Below are 25,538 nucleotides of genomic sequence, written 5' to 3'. Positions count from 1 at the left end.
AGAAGAAAATTTTCAATAGCTACCTAGCTTTTCACAAAAGCTAATAATATTTACTTTTCACAAAAGCTACTTCAACCACTAAAATGTACTCCTACAACTATATTGCCAAACACAAAAGCTAGTAATATTTTTTACTAAGCAATGATTTGAATAAGTCAAACCATTAAAAATTACCCAAAAGCTAGTTCCGTATGTATATCACTCAAAGTTGTGAATCAATGCAAACCAATGATGTATATGTTCCTAACTTTTCATAATCCAATCAAAATGAAACGTTTTTACTTATTATTATATCTAATAAAGTTGCAATAATTTTCATTCTTATGATTTCGACTTAATTGTATATTATAATTTAAGCATAATTTCATTGCTGATGTGAGCATTGTTATGTTTGTTATCGTCGTTGGAACCGGCGGGCATCGCAAGGGAACTAATTAAGCAACAATTCTTTGTTCAATTTCTAGAAGAAGATTATTTTTAATATCTTTATGGACCCAAATTACCATACTCATAGATTTTAGAATATGTACGATAAAAGTACATGTGCATAACTAAAAGGCAAATTAAAGTTGTTAACGTTGAAAATTAGTCCCATATCATTTGAACTACTCACCAATGATAATACAGTTTAATGGTGATGATATGACTAAGCTAGGAAAATCTAATGATCTCCCATCAAAATTAGTGATTAATGACAGCCACATGACATGATAATGATGCAATCCAAGATTTTCATCAGTTTAGTCATAATTAAGCTATATTGGATGCTAATGTAGAAATCAAATATCAAGTTTCATGTACAAGACCTCTTTTTGTATCCCTCGCTCTATACTCTATACACACCGGTGACGCCGCAGTCACGCACTATATTGTGTATTCAATATTAGACTATGTGCTCTTTGACACTTTCTATCAAAAAAGTGTTTGTTAATTAATTATGTGATATATTTCCTATTGGTATTTTGTAAGGAATAGTTTTGTCTATATTCATTTTATTAAGAGAATAATGAGCAATCAATTAAGCAATTGGGGAAGAAGGAAATTTTTTTTTTTTTTTTTTTTAACTCTATTCTTTAATATTCATACTATTTAAAACTTTGATACTCTGCATACATACTACACCCCTTAACAATAGGAGATGCAAGGTACATTACTACTCCGTACGTAAGATGTAATAGCTATTGCATATGCAAGTTGATGCGCCCATAGTAACCAGAAACCAACTATGGTGGAAATTTAAACTAGCTCCTAAATACTGAGGCCCTACATGCTATATATATATATATATATATATATATATATATATATATATATATATATATATATATATATATATATATATATATATATATATATATATATATATATATATAATGATATTAATAATAATTCCAATATTATATTATGATATTAATACAATTAAATATGCCCACATGTACTTAGAAACGCCCATACACCCTCCAACTCATTACAGCCTTTTATCAACTTTAGAATATGGTGTTAATTCAAAATTAAAGCTATTACAAGTAATGGAATAGGTCAAAAAAGGGAGTAAGTGAGGGTGAAAGATAAGAAGATTTCCATTCCTAAAAAGTTAAGTTCTTGCGGAAATTTAATCTCACGACCTTATAATCATGAATCTATATCCGTATTACGGAGTACTAAGCTAGGCTAAGTGGATTAGTGATCAATTCGTCTAAGCTAAGGACAATACAAGCAAGGTGGTATGTATGACATGCTAATGATCCCTCTACTCACCACCTAGCATATGAATTTGTATACATATTACAGTTTTAATTAATTGAGAGAAGATTTTCCTTAACTTTGTTTCTCTTTCTTAATAATTTATATACATATCTAGTATACAGTACACTAGCTAGTTGTTTAACCACGAATAAGCCATCATCTCAGTTCAAATTCATTTGCCTTGTTTTTCATTTGTAACTAATATTTTTTAATTTCTCTTGCTCCTATACCACACTAACTAACTAAAAATTTAAACTAATAATATATAGAGTTAGGTAATTTATTTTATATGTGAAATTGGATTGGAAATAAACTAAAGCATCACGACGAACAAAGGATGGAGAGAGCACCACTGATCCACTGCACCTTAATTAATTACTTTCTTCCATTGACAAATTCAAAAATAAGAAGCTAATCCTTGCTTAGCTTTTTGGAAACTAATTGACATAATTAACCTAAATTATTAAGTGTTTGGTGAAAAAATGTCAAATTTGTTTGACAAGGTCGTTCAAATTGGTCTTATTGCATAATTTTATACTTTGTACTATTAAGTTATAATTATCATCCCTTTTATTGAGCTTAATATATGTTGAACATAAATTATCATATCATTCATGATATTTAATTTATAAGCTGCTTCCTTTTTATGATATGCCTAGTTGACAAACATTATCCAATCAAAGCTAAGCGCTTATACTTGGGTTGGAATTGTAGCACAAATTTTTTGTTGTTCACATTTGCTTTACAGATATGTTAGATTTAGGTACTCACTTCACAATTACGTTGTGACTTGTTTTCTTTATATTTTTTACTTTTGAGTATATATCTAAGTGATATTGTTGAGCATCAGCTGCATCCATATGTGAATTCTCACACATTGAACTTCTAAATAATAAAAAGTTTATTTTAAACTTAGAGAAGTTACTTTTATTATCGTGCGTGTGGTCTTGTTACCAAAGGATGTAACAAATGCGATATCATTTATCAAATTATCGTTTAGTGACACCTGGCCTATTGCATGCTTTCAATTTTTTATCATTAAAAATAAATATATATACTCCGTAAAAAGATTAATTTATTATTAGATGATTTCATTATTGAATTAAGGTAAAATAATATAATAATATTTCTAATTATTTTTTTTTCTTTGGACATTAAAATCGATACGAACTCAATTGTTAAATGTATAATAAACAAATTTTAAGTTATACTCCATAAATCTTATTAATCAAACTTTTGTTTTCTCATTTGCACCAAAAAAACGAAGGTGTAAATGCAAAGACAAAAGAAAAGAGTGCCCATTATTAGAGAATTGATTCCGAGTCCTGAAATGCCTTCCATTATTTCTCTTTAAATAAAATATGAAATATCAGAACACTAAACCAGATTTGGTTTGGCTAATTAAATGATTTAAATAATATCATTAGTGATTTTACAACTTAAGTTGCATGGATAGTTGACGTAACCCACTAAATGTAGCGAACCTAAGTATATGATTAGTCCGAGATATAAAATATAATTATAAACTTCGTAATTAATTTGGATGTTCCAATAGTATGTCACCATGTAATCGAATTAACAATGTCGAATCTTTTCAAATCTCTCCATATTAATAATAAGGTATCAATTCCCTTAATATATAAGTATAATAAGGTACAGTATTCATAAAATACTAAATTTAGGGTTTTAATAATTATTAGTGTAGTTAGAAGATCATGCGCAACCAATACGTAATTAATAGTTGATCAAAACTTTGATAGATGATGCTAGCTAGTCTAATACGTAGTAGTCTACATGAGAGTTAAAATTTGGAGGGAGAAAGAACGAACGTGCTATAAGTCTATTGAATCAACCTATGATACGATGTATGCAGTATAATTATCCTTAAATACTATTGAATGGTTGTTGTATTCTTGTAATGGTCCATTAATTTGTAATTAATTGTAATGTTTTACAACAACTTACGTTAAATTTGTAACTATTGCAAGAGACATGCCTTTAATTATTGTAGTGATTAATATCACTCAATCATGCAACGACATATGTAAACGTATGCGTGGAAGAAGGGGAGAAGATTACTTTTGGTATATGTAAATTGAGCCACGTAAAGTAATGAAGTAGATGAAATTTGATAGCAAGTCGTGAGTATAAGAGTCTTGACCAATTAAATTAGTTGTCATTCACAAAAAAAGAAATAATACTCCGTAATTACATCTTTCTCTACATCTTCCTAATTATAAAAGTTATACACTAGCTAGTTCAAGGTAATAATATTTTAGATTATCTCGAATACATTATCCTAAAACATTAATTCACCATTATACTATGTTAACCTACATAATTATAGGGATACATGGGTGTACATGTATGTAAGAATTTGTATTACTTTGTATGAAATTAATCTAAAAACTAAATGAGCTAAGGTGTATGATAAAGTTTAGAGCATATACTCTCTAATTGATCAATGTCAATTAATCTAGTTGACCTAAAAAAATTTCATTTGAACACAACTACCCTTAAAGAGAAGAAACCTTTTTGAATTTCGTTAGTTGGCCTAATTCTCCAAATAGTGGCACGAGTATTTCTTTTTTTATTTATGCTTCACTGTGTCAATTAGAAATCTCTTTATATGTTTTTTTTTTTTTTTTTTTTAAAAAAAAAAAAAAAAAAAAAAAAAAGTCTGCTTAGGGTCTGTTCACATTTACTAAACTGAGCTGAACTGAACTTAGTTGAGTTGAACTGATTGGAGCTGAACTGAACTGAACTGAACTGAATAGAACTGAAATGAATATTTTATGAGAGAAGGAAATTAGGAGCTGAACTGAACTGAACTGATTGGAGCTGAACTAAACTGATTGGATCTGAACTGAACTGAACTAAAATTAAGCTGAAGTGAACAGGCCCTTAATATCCATTCTTTTTAAATAAATCTAATAAGGTTAGACCATAAACTAAATCACTTTATATATGCATGGTTGTTCTAAATTTACATGAGCGCAATGCGTAAAGTGAAATTTCAGAAAACATATACACCAACTTATAATATAATATCATTTAGAATATGCCTGAATGAAGGCTGAGGTACGATCAGAATCTTTCTTCTTACCTTTAAAAAAAATAAAAATTAGAATATACCTGAAAAGCTGAAATTTTATTTGATTATAGTCTTGGATCAGCTCATGAGTGGTACGTTGGGTTAGGGCCCACCTCAAACAAGGTATTAGGATTTGGGCCAAAACGCAAACAGGCTTGCCTGAGTGGAGTTTATTATTCTATTCAAAATCTTTTTCCCGCTAAAGCTTTTGGATTGGGCTAAATTAATATAGCATCTCTAAAATTAAACTAACCGATTTTTTTTAACCATCAAAGTGAAATGATTACATGCTAATTGAATTTCAGGGCTCATCCGTTTTTGTTTTTTTTTTTGCTCATATTATGTGTAACAAATGAGGTTTAAATTTATTTGTGAGTGTTGAATAGATAGAGAAAGATAGTGTTGTATATGATGAGAATATGACTCAACTTTTATAAAGTAGGAATCACTCATAAAACTACTATTGTAACCTCTATTGAATACGGCATATCAATTGTCATTCAAATCGGTAATTCAGTACTTGTATATTGGTGTTTGTTTGTTACTTTGGACAATTTAGAGGAAAAAATTTATTGGCTTACTTGAAGATTGTTGCTTCTTTTGTTCATTATTAAACGAATTGTTTGTGTAAATGTCAAAATGTTATGTACAATTCTATTGATGAGGAAAATTATATTCGTCATCACAACTCATAACTCATAATACGAATTGGCACATATTTGGTCATTCCAAAGAAAATAAATTATATCTTCATGAAATTCTAACCTTAGATATTGGATACCTTTGTTTTTTTAAGAAAGAAAAAAAATAATTTGAGACATAGACAAAAATGAAATAATGCAAATAAAATGTGGCGGAAGTAAACATGAAACTAATTTGTAGGTAGATTTGGGCGTTGGGTGAAGTCTAACTATCAAATTTGGCCATTTGAGAAAATATTTTAGATTTATAATTAATAAAATTCCTAAAACTAGTAAGTCATAAATAAAGAGGGAGAAGATCAATATAGATTAAGCACAAAAAAGGAAATATAAAAGTATAGTAACGCGTTAGTGATTACGTACCCAATTGTGAGACAACTTTCCGTGAAAGTCACCAATTATCCATTACGTGGCAAAGGATAAGGTGGCTGTTACTTGGTGAAGAATCACCAGCATGTTAGATTCTAGATGACATCTGATGTGTCAAAATAAAATGCCCTTTTTCTTTTAAAGAAGAAGATGATTGGTTTGGTGAAGCGAGTTTATCCGGCTTGTTCTTTCTCTTTGTTCTTTTTGCTTACGCGTATTCCACGTACTTTTCTTGGTTCCCACCATCCTACCTGTCATTTTACTTCCCCACGTGCCACATCATTGTATTATTATTTTATGGAATACTGAATAATAATAATACTTCGTAATGTAATACTCGTAATGAAATACGTAACCTTAACCTCACAAACCTACATATAATAAGCTAAAATAGTTGAAGAAAAAAATACATGAATATACTTGCACAAATAGATATATAATGCAAAGTGTATTGTTAGAATATTAGGGAAATTATCTCGTATTTGATATATTTCATGTTGATAATCTTAATATATACGAAGTAATATAAAGTATGAGTACTTTAGTAAGTAATATTTTAGGACACCTAATTGTATAATATATTTTTAACATAATCTTCCAACCCCATCCCTGAACTTGCACAAATGGAAGATCTTCACCGTACAATACTTTTACCTTATTAAAGGAACATTAATAATGGGGCAAAATGCCAAGTATTTTCTGTATTATATATACAACTGTTTATACATAAAATATTGTCGACAAAAGTGCTCCAATATGCTATAATTTTATGATAGAATTGGAAGTTATTTTATACGGCAATTACTAAATCCAACTCTTATCCTAAGGGAATAAAAAAGGCCAAAAAAAAGAACAAAAAGAAAAGAAAATGATGGTTGAGAAGACCCAAATAAAAAAAAAATTAAAAAAACTTTGGTCTCACGAGTTGTTTTCCTTAGGGCCGTTACCAAGTAAACAAGTCCCTTTTCCCTCTAAAACTATTCAACCTAATGACATGAGAATGTAATAAATATAAATAGCTTTCTTAGACTAAATCCCACCCCCAAATTCATAATCTTTTTTCTTCATTCATCTTTTTTAATTCTCCACAAACTTCTTCACTAATCCACCATTTTCATCATCCTCAAATTTTTTCATTAATTTTCCAATTCCAACATTATTTCCCCCCCCCCCCCCCCCAAAAAAAAAAAAAAAAAAAAAAAAAAAACACATAAAGACTTAATCTTTCTTTGCATAGATTGATTAATTACACCATTTTCTACCCAAAAAAAACAAAAAAACAGAGCATTTTTCTCTGTTTTTCCTCCTCTATTTTAGTACAATTTGGATTGAAAAGATGGCAATTTGGTCAGGAAAAGGATCAACAACAAAGAAATTCCAAGTAAAATTGAAGGGATTAAAGCTTGAAGGATTACCAATTTTAGAAAAAGAAAGAGTAAAAATGGCAATTGAAGTGATTTGGGAAGGAGCTCAAAAGTCTGGATTTTCTTCATTATACAAGAAATCTCATCAAAATCGAACTGTATTCTCCAATGAAATTGAGCTTCTGAAATTAGGTGAACCCATTGAATGGAGCAATGAATTCGATCATATTTGCAGTTTTTCAATCAATTCTAAGGAGCCCACTTCATTTGCTCCTTGGATTGTTTCATTCCACATACTTTCGGTAAGTTTTTTACTTGCTCTGTTTTTTTAATGAGCATAATTAATTATTTGAAAGTTTTATGTGTTATGAATAGTTTATTTTAGATGTTTACATTTTCGGGGTTACTTAGCTTAATGTTTGTATAGAATAAACTCGTTGTATACTAGTTTTGTCGCAATATATTTACCAATAATTTTACTCTTTCTCTCAACTGCTTTAGTTAAGCATGTTTATATGTATGCAAATATAAAATTGGATTTTTCTTGATTTGAGAAAAAGGGGTGGAATCATTTTTGTGGATTTGTTTGTTTGTATTTATCCCCCAATTTAGTTGGAAATATTTTCTAAGATTTTATATTTATATTAAAATACTTTCCCGTGTTTAAAAAGCATTATAGCATATACTTTGTACTTCGTATTTTGATAAATTAAATACTCCGTATAATTTTATCGTTGTATTAATTTGGCGTAATTATGAATGTTGAAATGATATAATTATATTACCTTTGGCTAATTTTACAGGGGAAGAGTGAAGAAACGTCATCATCATTAACATCATCAAGCGGTAAAATGCAAGTAATAGGGAAGACAAAATTAAATTTAGGAGAATTAGCTTCTAATAAGGAGGCGCAAATTCAGCAAAATTTACCCATTTCTTTAGAATTGGATGGAGTTTCCATGGAACCTTCTCTTCAAGTAAGCAACATTATTATCATTTTTCTTAGTTTGCCTTTTATCATACAAAAATGATTACTAATTATATGCTTTATTTAGCTAGAAATGGCTTAAAGTTGGAGAATCGAATGCTCATATGCTCGTTTTGTCTAAAATTAATAATGCGACAACTGAATACAGATAGAGTGAACATTAACTTAAAGTGGAATCTTATGAGTACTGTTAAGATTATTGTTACGAACTTTTCATTTTCTTATAACTATAGAAAAGACTTGATGAAAAAGGAATTCAACCAAAAAAAACTTAAGAAAGACAAGAATGAAGGAAAAGGTTAGCATAGATTCTGTATAGTAGACCAATATTAAAGATTTAGTATAATTTCATGTGATCATAGTTGTCTGGTCAATGATTTCCGTTGCAATAAGCCAACCTCAATTGACGAATTCTTTGTACTCAATCAACATCCTCTGCCCTAAGTTATTATATAACTTTCTTGTCAAACTTTGTTATAAACTTATAATATATCGTGATACCAATGTGTTTGTTTTATTCGTATGAATATAATTCGGAGTATATCCTTGTGCTATTAATCAAATAAAAATACTTTAATAAGGCCAATATGATTAAGTAATCATCATTTTGTTTGGGAGTCAAATACAAAACTAACATTATAGTTTTATAATCCATGTCTAGAAACCAAGATGATTAAACGACTAAAATTAATACAAAAAGTTACACGTCTCTTGAGCAAGAGAAAAAGGCAGAACATAGAATTATTATTGTTCTACCTCAATTTATTTAATTATTTTTAAAGGTTGACTTTACTCATCAAAGTACATTGAAATTTGTCATATACAACTATACAAGTACTTGTCAAACTATGTACGTACGTTTTTTTTTTTTTAATTATAATGTGAAATGTCATACATAACCTTATTTTAATTGGTAATGTCTTTGTCTAGACTATTTTTTAAATTGTTTTCGGTTGTTATAATGTCTTAACTTAAAAATGAAGTAGAGAAGTTTAGAGTATTTGATCAAATAATTATGATTAATTACTAATAAATACAAGTTTTTTTCAGAAAAAATGATGACTTTCGATTTAAGGTTATATCATTGAATGTTAGATATATGCCGATATTTCATATGTCTAACATTGAATGTGTTATAAGTAGATGTAATTACTACAATATAAACTAAAAATGTTAGTGATTGAAATCATGCATTAATGAACATAAAAAATCATGCATTAATGAACATAAAAATATTGCTACTGAATATTAAGAAAGAGTACGAGTAAAGATGATGAGTTCTCCTGAGCCAAAACTAACCTTGAAAATGCAATATTGCACTAATGCAGGTAGTTGTGAGCTTGATAGAGATGAAAAACACCTCACACTCGCGTACATTATCTCACGACTCGTTCGGAATCGTACAAAACTCGAGTGACCAAGCGAGTTTGCTAAGGAGAGTTAATAGTCAAGGGGCTTCATTAACACAAGAGAAGGCTAAGAAAAACAAGCCTAGGCTATTTGGGAAACAACTTAGTTTGAAGAACTCGGGAGAGTCTTTAGCTACTACATTCAACTCCGAGAATGAGTACGTGGTTGTAGCATCCAGCAACAAAAGCGGCGATGAGTCAAACAACTCGATGACTGAGTCGAAGAGCTCGATGAGCTCGGAGACTCAGTTGGACTTGGTGAAGAAAGGAGGGTTTTGGAAATGGAAGAGAAGAAAATCCATGAAGAAAGTTGATCCCAAGGCTGAATCTATTGTGGTATGTATACCTTTGCTTAAACCATCTATTGTGGTATGTATACCTTTGCTTAAACTATGTTTCACATAATACAACGAACCTTGATTAATATGCATTTTGATCTTCACACGAGTAAAAAGAATAGAGTATAGAGATACAACAGGATATACGGTTAGTTGGCATAGTTTAATTTAGAAAGATTAATAGTCAAAGTTTTGCATATGATGAGAATTTTTTTTTTCGAAAGAAAGATTTTAATTCATCACATGCACAAAATTTGGAAAATAAGGTTTGGTAGCAACAATATTGTCAATATATAGCTACATGTCACTAATCATTATATCTACAACAAGAAAAAACTAATCTGCCTTTTAATAATTATTACTCCATTTTTAGGAAAATGTCTTCCTCCTAAAAATAAACCTAATGAGGACTTAAGGAGTCAATATTCAGACTTTCAAAGACATTAAGTAGGGCCTTAATAATCAAAGTGCACACAACAAGAGTGAAAATGCTAATAAGGGGGCCCCATCTATGCTTAAAAACACACAAACATCAATGTAGATGAGTCCCACAAATTTTGTTTTTGTAAAAGGGCATAGCATAAAATGTCAATGAACACAAAAGCTGGCAAAACAATCCAGTTTTTAGGGAGATTCATGCTTCCTCTTTTTTAAGGTTATGGGGTCATTTATGGATCCCACATTTCCTTTTTTCTTTGTTAATTATTTTGATGTTTATCTTCCTTTGAGTGGAGGGTAGGGTTCATAATTCCAAGGATATGCAATAATTTATACAACATCATGTTTTTGAACATTTGGAATCATAGTCTTTATATAGACATCCTTCCATATTAGTGTATGTTATACCACTAGCACCATCTTTGATGTGAGACCATCGAACTCCATTAGCCTTAGCGAATGGTCTATTCAAAAAGACCTAGATTTTTTCCTCCTTTATATCTCAAAATTTTTTATCAGTCCTTTATGTGCACATTATTAAAAAATATCATTTAAGGCACCTGACGCACCTAACACCATAGTCGGTGGTCTTTTAGCTACTACAAAAAGTTTAGGGTGCTTAATGCACCTAAGTCATACTTCAGGGTGTTACGGCCAATTTTGCTTATAAAAAAAACCTTTGCTATTGTAAGGCATGTTGATGTGGATTCTTTAATGCAATAACATTTTAGTTACTTTTTGAGTCAATAATGCTACACTTAAATTATTTTGCATTTATATGAGCAATCTTTAATATATGCACAATCATTTTGCAGGATGCTGATGCTGAGAAGTCTTGTAATCCTAGCAGTTGGGAGGAAAGGGAATTGGTGAGCAGAGATGGGAAAACAAAGCTCAAAGCCAGTGTGTTTTTCGCCTCGTTTGACCAACGAAGTGAGAAGGCAGCAGGGGAGAGTGCATGCGCTGCAATTGTGGCAATCATCGCCCACTGGCTCCAACTCAACAGAGTCATGTCGTTGACAGGACCGGTGTTTGATCGCCTCATCACTGAGGGCTCCTTAGAGTGGAGAAAGCTTTGCAATGACGAGTCAAACAACCCTGACCGCCATTTTGATCTTGAAACCATTATAAGTGCTGAACTCCGACCCCTTGCTGTTCTTTGGAACAATTCTCGATTTGGGTTCTTCCATCCTGAGGAGTTCGACCACTTAAAAGACGCTGCTTCCTTCGATGAAATTTGGAAAGAAATCAATACAGACGTACATGAGTTAGAGCCAAGAGTCTATATTGTGAGGTGGAACGAGCATTTCTTTATACTAAAGGTTGAGGCTAACGCGAACTACATCATTGACTCCCTAGGAGAGCGACTTTATGAAGGGTGCAACCAAGCATATGTCCTAAAATTTGATGATTCAACATTAATGCTTGAGCAGAACGACAAGGAAAAGGAGGAGAAAGGCGAAGATAAGGTGATTTGTAGAGGAAAGGAGTGTTGTAGGGAGTACATGAAGAGGTTTTTAGCCGCTATTCCGCTGAGAGAGCTAAAAGAAGAAGAGGCTAAGGGTAAAACAATTGATGTGTTTGCATTGTACAAGAGGCTACAGATTGATTTCCATCTGAGTTCTAACAATTCTTCCGCTGCTTCTACAGCTAATACTTCTATTACACCCTCTCCTGATACTGAGCCTCACTTTCTTGGTGATACTGAATATGTACAGATTTAGACTATAGTTTCATTGTGTATAATTCTTGTTATTAATTTGTTTTGCTTAGAAACTTAGTTTAGGACAAGAAAACCTCTTGGATGTGCTGGTGAGAAGTTCAATTCTGACCATTTTTCAATTGATTGAAAAGTTTTGTCCATACAATTGAGAATAATTAATAATAAAAAAAAAAATTACTCCCTTCATCCTAAACATCTTCAGAAATTGTCAAGCAAACATGTCGCTATTTCAAATTAGAGTTCTTTTGACCTAATTTTCTACATTTTACATCATGAATCTTCGTCGTCACTTAACCACAAACTCTAGATTTCTCTTACGAAAATCTATAGTCCAAGATACAAACTCGGAATAAAAAAAAAAAACTTCAAACAATTAACATGTTAGGTACCTAACACACTTATCATAGATCCTCACTCTTCAACAGCCGCAGAATCGGAAAAAGATAGGGAGCAAAAGTCTATTGATTAAGCTAATGAAACTTTAACCAATGTTGTTTCACTTTACCATAGCAAATTAACCTTAAGCCCACATAATTCCCTGCCTTGCCTCGAGTTAATGAAATCTTCCTCAACATAATGAAGTGTGAGGTGTGACTGATCAAAGGCACTTTGAGGGACCAATAATGTTATGGTTATGTTATGTTGTTGGTGGGTCATTATATTGTCCACTTTTGAGATGTTATCCACCATTTTTACTTGTTAACCAGACAAATTTCCCTGACCATATATTTTTTTCATTTTTTATTTAACATATACTTTAGATTTTTATATGATTTTAAACCCTTTTATTAACATTGGCTTGTCTATTCCAAACATCAAAAAAAAGTTCAAACTTTGGGCCACCCTCAAATTTACCTTGGAAAAATTTTTCAATTTTTATTTTATTTTATTTATTTAAAGAGACTAGAAAAAGACATCTCTTTGCACCCCAAGCACACAAGCCAAACCACCCCATTCTTCCCCACAACAAAAAAAGTCAATTAAACTCTCACAAATCTTTCTAAAAACCCCCTTTTTTTTAAATCCATCAATTTCTTAAGTTGCACAAAAGTTCAGCTTATAATTTGTCTTTGCTTAATCTGTGCAACAACAACAAAAAAAAATATCCACCACCTGGCACTCTTATTCATCACACGTCTTTAAAAATCAGAAATGAATTATATGGTCTAATCGACTCTTACGAGATTTTCTATTTTTCCAACTTAGCCAGAGGTCTTGGTTTCTTTCAAACCATGGAGCGTCATCTAGTTCAAATCTAGATTAGTCGGAAACTAATGGGTTGTGATCACATTTATATGTCTATACCAATAGTCCAAAATTTTCAACTTTCAGCTGAGTTTTCGGATACAAATTACAAAAATGTATAGACTTCCTCAAATTGCAGAATAACATTATGGACCAAAGAAATAGGCAGCCATTAAGTTCGAGGTAATAATCAATGTTTGAGAATTGAAAGTCTGATTAAATTAAATGATACAAACTCATCAAAAGAGTGATGCAGCCGAAATCAACACATCTGTTACAACAGTTATGTACAAAATTCATGGTTTTTCAGAAGACTCATCCTAGCAAATGGCACAGCTGAAACAACCCAAATGGGAAAGCATTCCGCAATATGAAACTACTACATTTTTACATAAACAACGCCGACTAACCTGAAGTTCTCTACGCATCTACTAAAGGCGGGATAGCTACTAACCTGTAGTACTTGTTCCTTCATTAGAGTAAGTTGGCAAGAACTTTGGCTCCCACGGATAACGCGGATCCTTCATTTGATCAACTGCCTTACGCTTCCTTACCATCAAATTTACATCCAAACTCTCATCTCTAGAACCAGCATTGTTCTTATGATACAAGGAAAATCTCTCTATAGACTCATGCTTAGAACCCACAACACTTACTTTCTCTTGAAAACCATTAATTTGAGCATCTTTCTCCTCTTGCATTGAAGGAAATCCCAAACGAAGAGATAAATCACACTCATTATTAGGTGGGTTGATAGATATATTTGGTTGGCGACTCCAATTCATTGTACTATCCTCACTACACAACGAAAAGTTTCGAGACATGTCAATTTCAGGGCGGTCATAGCTAACAGATCGTAAAGTAGAATGATCACCAAGCTTTAGTTGTGGCTCTATAGGTCGAGAGCAAGAACCATAATACAATGGATAAACAGCATATGACTGTGATGAAAATGAACCTTGACCAGGCAAGCAGTTTTGGCTAGAAAGGAAGGGTTCAATGTTTAAGCAACTTTTAACAGGAAGGACTAGATTTTGTGGCTCTTTTCCTCGAAAATTCGAGTAGTGAGGCACAAAGGATGGACACGGCTTAGGATTTCTTTCAATTACATTGGATAAATCCGGATTCCCGGTCAAGTAACCTCTGGGGTGATTGTTTCTTTGGCTCCTTGAAGCCCTTCTAGGAAAACAACCTAAATGAAGAGCAGCTGCAGAAAGATGAATCATATACTTTAATTGCATAATTCGAGCAAACATACACCTATCGGTCTTATAATCACCAAACCAAGAAAAGAAGCAGAACTTCTAAAATTTCACAGATTAAAATTACCCAAGTCTACAACAATAAACACTTACATACAAAAATGAACCCTAATCATCCCACTAAAACTAATGCGAACTAGCTTAGTTGGTAAAGTCTCGGGAGTTGTACCAAGACCTAGAATCGAATCTCGTTTGTATCTCATCAACTTCAAATTACATGCTAAAATCATCAAAATAATCAACACTTAGTTGGTAAATTATGCAATTTTTCTCAAAGCACTCAACTTTCTTTTCTTCATATTCACCAAATTGAAAAAAGAAGAGAGAGAAAATACCTTCAATACAAGGCTGCAAAAACTCCCCAGTATCTTCAGAGCACTCTTCACGGCGGATTATGGTGTTAATTGCATCATTTGCTCGATCCCACAGTGTTTTTGGATCCATATACTCAGCCTTAAAATAACCCACATTGTAATTTTTAACCAAAAATTGAAGTTTGAATTCAACAAGAAAAAACAATTAAATAACCCTAATTGGGTGAAACATATAACAAGCTAAAAAGTAGTTACATTAATAACAACAATCGACTCGTGATTTTGTCATAAATTTTAACGTCATAACTATACTTGCCCTAAAGAATACATACATCAAACCTGAAAAAGTTACTAATTTTAATAATTAAAGAAAGGTTAAGGAAATGTGAACCTCAGAATTAGCTTTAGAGTAGATAATTTCCTCAGCTTTAAGAACAACAATGGGGAGTTTCTCTTGCCATTCTTTCTTCTTCTTTGTTGATGGACTATGAATCTCATTTGCAATCCTGAAAACCCCAATAAATTAAAAACAGGGGAATATCAGAAACAGAGGAATTAAAAACAGGGGAATATCAGAAACAGAGGAATTAAAAACAGGGGATTTTGTAAGTTTTTAGAGAGAGAAAGTAAAGGGTTAGAGAGAGAAAAAAAGACCTGAAAATTTCTTGAATAAGGGAGCCTCTAATGGGTTGGTGTCTTTCACTATGCCAAGCTCTTCTAACACACTCATAAGGCCTTGGACCTGGCCTTGGCATTTTGAAACAGGGGAGGAGAGAGAAAGTAGAGAGAGAAAGAGAAGAAAGGAGAAGATGATGAAGTTAGGGAAGAAGGAGAGTAAGTTTGGTTAGTGAGTACTCTATTTTTTTCAGTGAATGTTTTTGTGGGCTGAAATTTCTACTCTATGTTGTTGCTACTTTGCTAATGTGGGGGCAGTTACCAGGTTTCACAATACTCACAAATAACTGAAATAAGTGAATAACAATGCCTTTTAGTTATTATAAATGTGTGAGAATTGAATTCAAATTCCAACTTTGCTAGGTTTTCTTCAAGCTTCACCCTAACTATGCAATTGGGTATGTAAGTATGTTGCTTGAATATAGGGTATGTTACTCGAATAAGGGTATGAGTGTCGAATGCAGGTACACATCTAAGTATTCGATATGTCAAGGCTGATTATTTCAAACATGGAAACATCGACTAGAGTAGAGTTAATGTATAATGATTTTATTGTGCTTTAAGAATTGAATTTTTGAAAGATAGGCCTTGTTTGGCAATTGCCTGCTGGCTGTTGGCTGATTTGTTGGTTGTTTGACTTTTTATTAATTTAAAAACATGGCTGGTAAAATGGCTGTTGGATGTTATTAGTAACTTAGATAGCCAAAAGCCAAAAGTTACTCCAAGTAACTTTTTCATTTTGGCTTAAAAGTCAGTTTTTCAGCTGGCTGAAAAAGCCATTTACCAAACACAAATTTTGAATGTTTGACCAAATGAAAAAGCCAAAAGTTAAAAGCTAATGAAAAGTTATTTACCAAACAAGCCCACAAGTTTAAGAGTAATTTTTGTGGTGCAAATTTGTAGTAAAAGAGGCTACTTTGCCTAGCTTTTGACTTTTGGCTTTTTGCCTAACTTGTGGTGCAAATCTCAAGGTAATTCTTTTTTTTTTATATTATTTTTCGATTAGCTTTACATCCTTGTACAATAACTATTACACATCCGTCTTATTTCAAAGTTCGACATAAACGTCTTAAACTTAACTTGAACTTGTGAAATGTCTTTACTCATAATACTCCTTCCAATCAATACTTCACTAGGTCTCCTTTTTTCATGATTTTGTTTTAATTTAGCAAAAGCAAAGAAGATTTAAACCCTATACTATTGCAAAGGTGTGAATGTATGACACGAGGAATAAGGAAATCTAATGTGTCATGAATTTAACATGATGAAAAAGTAAAAGTTAAAGACAATCACCAATTCACCATATTAAAAGTAAATCCTAGAAGTCGTCATAATTTTCGGGTTCATAAAGCAAGTTTAAGCTATAGCTCAGCTCGAGCTCTCATTATTCTCATCAAGCTAACCATTCTAAGCTCAAACGTGATTTTCATGGAAAGGAAAAGTGGAAAACACAACCTTTTTTCTTTGGCTTCCTCCTTCATCAACTTTCTTCCTTTAACTATTATAAGTAGATATCATTCGCATTTGTGTGTCCAAGAGAAATTTAAGTCCTTTGATCACCAATAAACATTGACTCAAACATCATGATTTTTAAGTTACACATGTTTATAGTTTTGGTACATCTTCTGTCATCTACCCCAACTACGATTTACTTGGTCATTCTAGGATAATAAATGATTTCTTATGTTCATGTTTACAAATCTACAATGCATCAATTATTTGTACGACTCCACAAACAAGTACTCCAAATTGTGTACTAAATAATTAGTTTAAGCAATGAAAATCAAAATGAAGTTAGTAAAAACACGTTAGACAAACGTGAAATTATGTCAAATCTCATGACACTAATAAACTGAACTATCCAAAAAAAAAATGTTATGATAGGGATTAGAAACAGAAAAATCAATAGCATTATCATTCCAACTAGATACACTTGTGGCAAGGAATCACTTTCTACCACATGCGTGTAAGATATTACGGATTTCATCTTAAGAGGGACTACTATTTTAAGAAAGGTTAGCCCAATTTAGATTCAATGTGTGTACCAATTCAAATATATGTGCCAATTCTAAATTGACCATTTTCTTAAGTGAATTACGTTCATTTGAAATGAACTTAGTCAAGTTACTCCGCAATAGAAACACATAAAAAGCTGTGAGATTATGTCAAATATCGTGAAACCTAAGTAAACATGTCTCTCAAAATAACACATGCTATGAAAGGGATTAGAAACGGGGAAAAAAAAAAATTAAGATTGTATCATTCTAAACTACATACTGTACACATGTAACAAATTAAGGAATCGTTTTCTACCACATATATGTAAGATATTATAACTTATAAAGAACTATTATTTTGAAAGAGGTCAGATCGATTCAGACTGAAGGGTATAGTACCAATCCAAATATATATAGTGAAAGGGAAAAAGTAATAGTGACATGATAAAAAAGAAAAGGAGAGGGATGTATCAAGGCAAGGATTTATAATATTGAGAGGTCCAAAAAATTTCAAACTTTATTTTAATGTACATTCACTTGTCAATAATTCAAAGTAAGAAGAAGAATAAGGAGTAATTGAATGGGAGGGTTGGGTGTGTCCCCCACAAAGCCACATGCCTGCTTCCCCCAAACCCAAAGGCAGTTTAGACCCACCCGACTTTCTCAAATAAAACCCATATTTTGGAATGGTGGACCGCCCATTTTCCCATCAACTTTGCTCTTGTCATTGTCGGTTTACCGGCACTCGGGCCTTCTTTGTAGGAGCTAACCCCAGCCTAAGGTTCTTATCATATCATTTACTGCATATAATATTATAATCCCTTCCTTTTTATTAAGGACTTGTTTTTTTCAGCTTAATTTCACTTCAGTTCACTTCACCTCCAATCAGTTCAGTTTAGTTCATTTCAGTTCAGGTTCTAATTTCCTTCTCTCATAAAAAATTCATTTCATCTCTATTCAGTTCAGCTCCAATCAGTTCAATTCAGCCCAGTTCAGTAAATCAGAACAGACCCTAAGTGTCTCAAGTTGACCTTTTGCTTTATTTATATAATCCAGTTTGACTAATACTAGTAATTTAAATAAGAAAAAAAGATAATAATGTTGTTACTAAATTGTTTCAATGTATCATTTTCGAATTATAATTTATACTTATAAAATTTAAGATATAATTAATCAGACTTTTACATTAGCACATGTATTGGATCAAATTGGGGCACTTTTCGCTATTTCTTTGATGATTATTTTTTCATATAGTTATGTAATATCACTTTGTCAAATTATTAGTCAACTAGCTCAGTAGTGCTTGAGTCCTAGGTTCAATTTAATGAATGTTAGTTTTTTTTTTTTTTTTTTTTATATATTTATATTTTTTTAATTTTAGTAGGATGACCTAGATTTTAAAGAAAGGACATTGTTTAATAATAGAACCGAATTATTATCTGAACCAATTTGGTCCAACTCTTTAAGATACATAGTATTATACTTCTGGTTATGTAGTACGAGTAGTAGAATGTGTACGCTTTTAACCTTCAAGTCCTCATGGGAGATAACAAGTCGAGTGAATGTGTATTAATTTGATATGTTTTGAATTGCATCTTCCAATCCTTTTTGTTCTTTTCTTTAATTATTTGAATACTTTATGAGGTCAAGGTAGTCAAAATAAGAAGAACAAAAATATCGAATGGAATAAATGTTTTTAATCATCCTTAATTTACTCTTTGTTGTGAAATTCATGGGAATTGATATTGTTGCTTTAAAAACTGATCGCTAATTTCTACCACTAATGAAGAAAGTGAAACTTTGTGCCTTATAATTTTATATTTGGTGTGACTTCAATAACACCAAGTTAGTACTTTGATAAAAACAACCCCACAGAAAATAATAGTGGTAAATGATTTGAATTTTTGCAAGATTTGATTGAGAGAGGTTCATCTTTTTTAAAAGAAAAAAGGCATTTTGTTATACATGAATACTTCCTCTGCTTTTTAAAAGAGTTAGATTGACACATAAACCAGAATGAAGAAGAGAAAATCTGCTAGTTTACACATTTGCCCATGTGATTAGTCTAATAGAGAGAATGTAGATGAGTAGGTATATGTGTGTTGGTCCTAACATCTATTGAAACAAAATTGAAGATATAGTAACATAATTTTCATACAATAAGAATTTTTAAAAAGGGAAATGATGCATTTATAAAGAAACTAAGGAAGTAATAAACAAAACCCGCAAGAGAAAACATTCATACATTGAATTATGTGATGCAATTTAGTTAAACTCCTCTAAAAAATTTTCAAAAAAAACCCTTGAATTTTAAAGCTTTTTATTGTTTGATTCACAGACAACATATGTTTAGAACGTTAATTGAGGATTAAATTAGATTAAAAATATGAAACTTAGTTTTAAATTTGCATATTTGTAGTCATAAACGAACCTAAAAGACTACGTCTTTAGCTCAGAATTATTCATTAATTTTTTTTTTTAAAGTCTCGGACTCAAATCATATATTATATTGCACTACTCAATTATATCTTCACCTGACATTTTATTTTAATTTGTCGTCCACAAACTTATTTAGAATCTATTTCTTTTTTGTGTAAAAATAGTGTTGTCGACCATGTATTTGATGAAATTCTGTTTCATCAAGATTTCACTTTTGCAACGAAGATTATCCTATAGGCATCAAGGACCACTACACAAATCATACAACATAAAAAACACTCATTCATATCATATTCAAATAGTCCAAATTTGAAAATCAATCCATCACCCCTTGGCCCTTGTCATACATGTATGTGCCTCACAAAACATAAGTTTAGGAAGGGGCCTCCCTAGCAAAGGTCACAATATACATGTCATAAAAAGACCAAAAAACATGGACTGAATTACTGAAGCAATATCTTCAATATTCACAAGTAGTCCCCCCACGCTTTGTAAAGTACATAGGCACAAGGGTGTGACAATCTCTACTCCATGGGTAAATAATTTGTCACCTTAGTAAAGTTTGTTCTACTTTTAACAGTTTTATTTGTACTTTGCATAGGATTATGTATTGGTTCATTAGCACTTTGACACGATCAAGTTTGTAATAAGAGAAAAGGACTAGCAACTTGGCACTTGTACTGGTAGGTTTTGTCTATTTAGCCTATTTTTCCGAGAATTTTTTAGGTCGGGATAGATTATGGGAAAATTGGTGAAAAATAATCCAAACTTTAAGTGATACTGAAAGGTAAATTTTATGGACTTTTCGATTCATATTGCTTTTTTGTTGTATATTTAAAGTTATTACTCCATATCAGTATTCTTGTATGAAAAATTACTGAAAGTTGAACTATAACTTCAATTATGAACTTTACTACTTGATCGAAATAATTATACTGTATGATCATTAAATATTTATGCGTTAACTTTTTAGATAAGTGAAGAAAAGTAATATTATTAAACTAATATCCTTTGCAATCAGCAAGAAAAGATTAGAGAATTCCCACCTTAAAAAGCTGATAATGAAAATGAAACTTGATTCCAAAACTTGTAAAGGGGTAAATTTTTGGCGCACACTATATGTTTGATTGGATTGCAATGGGAAAAATTGGGTTACAAATTTATTGCCACGTACAGTACTAGTTCTGAACTTAACCGGCCCATTTTACATAAAGCATAGCATGATAAGTCCACAATACTTGTGTGGGCTAGCCCAAAACTCTCAACAGGGCTTTGCAAGAGAACGATTAAAACTCCAATTTTTTTTTTTTTCACCTTCAATGTAAAGTGTCAACCCATAAATTTCTAGTGGAATGTGAACCTTGAAGATTACTCCATACCTCCAAAAATTTCAAATTCCTGATTCCAATTTACTAGACATACCAAACAAAGCCATACTCATTATTTTAGCTTTAACATTTTAATATTTTATTAGTTCTGAGTATTAGATTATGAGTCATATAAATCAAACCAAGTGTCCTTGTTTTTCTCTCTATTATGTCATACTAAATGTAAAAATTAACATGTATGATATAATTTATGCCAAAAAGAGTTACTTTGGTAATTCACAGAGTATTATTTCAAGTTCGTCAACCTTTATCTACGTAATATATATCATACACGTTTTTAGTTTCATGTGAAGTATAATTATTCATACTTATTACTTTGTTTTATTTTAGTTGACACATTTCTTTTATCACATTTGTCAACGTATAAATTTGACTACTAATATTTGATATTTAACTATCAATAAATCAAAATTACAGAAAGATAATTTAATTGATACTTTAAAATATACATCAAAACGAATCAAACAAAATCCCACTTAATTTTGTTTTATCATAATTATAAATTGCAAACTCAAATCTGGTAAACTACAGTTCTTAAGTTCAAATTTCTCAAACGTATTAAAAATATGGATACTTGTTATATAAGATAGGCCGGATAAGTAAGGCACAAATTTCACATCATGTTTGACGAAGACAAATCACGAGAACAACATAAACCAGTTAACGTAGATGTGAACTTAACAAAATGAAGAAAACACATCTAAACATAAAAACAATGATTTTAAACATAACTTTATAGTATAAAAATGCATGCATGAAATTAGGGGGAAAATTAAAGACTTGATTACTTTAAATCAAGACAAAATGAGAGAATTGAGGAAGCCGCAAAGCTTGTCACCTTGTCTTTGCTCCAATTTCAAGTAATTAGTTTAACAAGAATCATACAACATATCATAATCTATAATACAAATATTAAAATCATGCATTTCATAAACCTTAAGTTAACATAGATCATGCCCGTCAAAATTGTATAATTTTGTGCATGGAAGCCACGTGTCCCGCCTTTTCCCCATCCACGATAGAGAAGTAACCTCTAAGCATAATCATACATGCATCAAACGGCCATAAATTCATGCAAATTTAAGGTTAGTTGGCTTAGCAAACAAAAACATTATTTGGAGTAATTATCATTGCTTAATTAACCCTCCTAATCCCAGTTTGTCTTCTAATATAAAAATGGACCTATGAGTTATAAGATTCTAAAAATAATCTATTTTTAGAACATGTATAGTTCTAGAAGAATACAATTATAGAATAATGCATTAGAGAATGTATTTTTTAATCACTTTATACTAAATTTCAAGTTATATTATTATTAATTCTTGCTTTTATATTGTAACAATCTTTAGTATTCTCAAACAAGTATGGTGAGTTAACATGATTATGGTAGCTAGTGAAGGGAAATGCTTTCCCCTAACCCCCTTTCTCTCTTTTGTGCCGTCCTCCTTTGCTTCCCTCTTGCCCTTGTCTTTACCATTTCCTCCAATCCCTCCTCCATTGTTACTAATATTGTTAGTTACAACCTTGTAACACCTTCGCCACCGCCGCTTCCACCGCCGTTATCACCACCTCCACCACCAACAATATCACCACCTCCTCCACCAATAATATCACCGCCGCCACCACCACCACCTCCTCCTCCATCGCCACCACCTAGGCCCATTGTACCCCCAATAATCCCAACAGAAAAAGAAAACACTACATCTCCTACAAATATAACCATTTCTAAACCACTTATTATCAAACAACTGCCACCGCCACCACCACCACTTCCCGAGGATGACAAGGAGGATGTGGACCTCCTTAAACGAGCATCACAGGTCAACCCAAATCCGACCAGAGGCCACCTTAAAAAGGTGGCATTTCTATTTTTGACTGTCAGTCCACTCCCATTTGCGCCACTTTGGGAGTTATACTTTAACCAGAGTGGCGCAGGGAGTACAAATAATAATAAAAGCAAGTACAACATATACATACACGCAGACCCAAACTCTCAATACGACCCTCCATTTACCGGGGTCTTCTCAGGGCGCGTGATACCCTCATCCAAGCCCACGCGCCGGAACACTCTAACACTCATAACAGCAGCGCGTAGATTACTATCCCACGCGCTCATCGACGACCCCGATAACTACATGTTCATCCTCCTCTCAGAGACGTGCATTCCCATCCACCCATTCAACTTCACATACACCACACTTGTGTCATCGAACAAGAGCTTCATCGAGATTTTAAGCAACGAGACGACAGCATGGGGGAGATGGACGGCGCGTGGGGAGTCCGCAATGCTCCCCGAGGTAAGTTTCCATGATTTCCGTATAGGGTCACAATTTTGGTCAATCACGCGCCATCACGCGTGCGTGGTGGTAGAAGATGTGAAATTATGGCGGAAGTTTAGGCTACCATGCGTGACGCTTGGCACGTGCTACCCTGAAGAGAATTATTTTCCTACATTGCTTTCTATGGTGGACCCACATAATGTGGTCCCCGCTACACTTACTAACGTGAACTGGCGAGGACGGCACGACGGTCACCCGCGGACTTACAATGATACGGAAGTGGACCCAGGGTTGATCAGATGGCTGAGAGATAGTAGACCAAGATATGGGAGTATAAAGATCAACGGCTCTGATTTGTCCGTGAGTCACAGGTGGGACCCTTTTTTGTTTGCTAGAAAGTTTGCTCCAAATTGTGTAGAACCACTGTTGAGAGTAGCTAAGGATTTCCTATTCAAAGATTAGGTTGTCCAATTAAAAAAAAAAATGTAAAAATAGTGTGATTTAATTATATTTTTATTTTATTATTTTGGTAAAGTTATGCAAGTCAGCAATTGTGAATTTATACTATGTAGTGAAAGGAAAAAAAAAAAAAAAAAGGCAAAAGGGTTGTTTTAGTTTTCTATTTATAGTGAGTAATTTTATCTTTTTGAATTTCTCTAATATTGGGCTTTGGTTTAACATAGTGCCAATAGTGGGTCTTTGAGGTAGAAAATGGAGATGAATGGACCTTTGGATGGGATATGAGTTATATGGAGCCCAACCCTAATACAATTGTTATTACATGCACCATGGTGCACACAAAATGGGTGCACCAAGCCCATATAACAGCCCACATAACCTTTTTTTTTTTATTCTAAAGCCCACATAACCTAACAAACAACGCACTACTCGTCTACTTGTATAGTTGTATTTATATTCCCTCATCCTCACTTCCAACTGTCATACTAAGATTTTTTTTTTTTTTTTGAACATATTTTCTCTCTCCTCCTTTGATTTATATTCTCTGTCTACCTCAATTCTTCATGCTAGGAATCAAAGAACATCCATCTCCATGCCCCAATCTTTATTTGGTCTCACATATTTTTTGTTTTAACCATTGAATTTTGGTTTTTATCTTTTTTCTACCTCCAAATTCTTTGAAAACCTAAATTAAAAATTTCAACAACCATTTTATGATTTTTTCTCTCTCCTCTTTTTTTTTTTTTTTTTTTTTGAAGATTATTTTTTGTTTCCCTCATTGACAATTTTTATCTTTCCGTTTTCTACCTCTAAATTACTAAAAGCTCTAAAATTTTCAATAATGGGGAAAAGTCTACCTTCTCTCTCCACTTTAATATAAATTTCTTGTATTTTGTTAGAAAAAATGGAGATTTGCTGATTTTATTTTATTTTTTGACCAATTTTGGTGATTGTGCAGTAAAATTAGCAAATGTGATGTTAATTGTTACATATTCATTATCTTCATATTGTAACCAAAAATGTTCATAAGAAAAAAAGAGTATGTTCGTATTTAAAAAAAAGCTACATGTTCAATTTTAAAAAGTTTTATGTTCATTTTCAAATAATTTGAGTTCACATAGCTCAATATTTAATTTATGAAAGTAACAACATTATTTTGTTAATTTAATTAATTGGACTCTTTTAATGCTCGTTAGTCTGTAATAGTGTTATATGAAGTATTTATTTAAACCGTTGTAACTTATGTTCATTTAAAATACTACCGAGCATAAATTATGAAAGTATAATCCGCACATTTTAGCCACTCCATA

The 25,538-nt window shown here is 32.0% G+C and overlaps 3 protein-coding genes across 3 annotated transcripts; 2 read left to right on the top strand and 1 right to left on the bottom strand.

Moving 5' to 3' along the window:
- The first annotated feature begins 6,779 nt into the window (after window positions 1-6,779).
- On the top strand, window positions 6,780-12,371 carry LOC145592572 (uncharacterized). The gene is made up of 4 exons (XM_081649073.1): window positions 6,780-7,576; window positions 8,078-8,251; window positions 9,591-10,007; window positions 11,263-12,371. Exons 1-4 carry the CDS (start codon window positions 7,247-7,249, stop codon window positions 12,169-12,171), a joined length of 1,830 nt encoding a protein of 609 aa, XP_081505199.1. The 5' UTR covers window positions 6,780-7,246; the 3' UTR covers window positions 12,172-12,371.
- A 1,327-nt stretch (window positions 12,372-13,698) lies between these two features.
- Window positions 13,699-15,913, bottom strand: LOC145590656 (uncharacterized). The gene is made up of 5 exons (XM_081647072.1): window positions 15,646-15,913; window positions 15,383-15,497; window positions 15,013-15,130; window positions 13,870-14,622; window positions 13,699-13,751 (listed from the first exon to the last, which is right to left on the bottom strand). Exons 1-5 carry the CDS (start codon window positions 15,744-15,746, stop codon window positions 13,699-13,701), a joined length of 1,140 nt encoding a protein of 379 aa, XP_081503198.1. The 5' UTR covers window positions 15,747-15,913.
- Window positions 15,914-22,863: 6,950 nt separating this feature from the next.
- LOC145592571 (glycosyltransferase BC10-like) lies at window positions 22,864-24,301 on the top strand. The gene has a single exon (XM_081649072.1). The coding sequence runs from the start codon at window positions 22,894-22,896 to the stop codon at window positions 24,229-24,231; it is 1,338 nt and encodes a 445-aa protein (XP_081505198.1). The 5' UTR covers window positions 22,864-22,893; the 3' UTR covers window positions 24,232-24,301.
- The last annotated feature ends 1,237 nt before the right edge of the window (window positions 24,302-25,538 follow it).

This window comes from Chenopodium album, chromosome 18 (assembly GCF_948465745.1).
Source record: "Chenopodium album chromosome 18, dcCheAlbu1.1, whole genome shotgun sequence".
Taxonomy (NCBI): domain Eukaryota; kingdom Viridiplantae; phylum Streptophyta; class Magnoliopsida; order Caryophyllales; family Amaranthaceae; genus Chenopodium; species Chenopodium album.
Note: the sequence above shows the minus strand (reverse complement) of the source record. Positions and strands in the feature narration are given on the sequence as shown.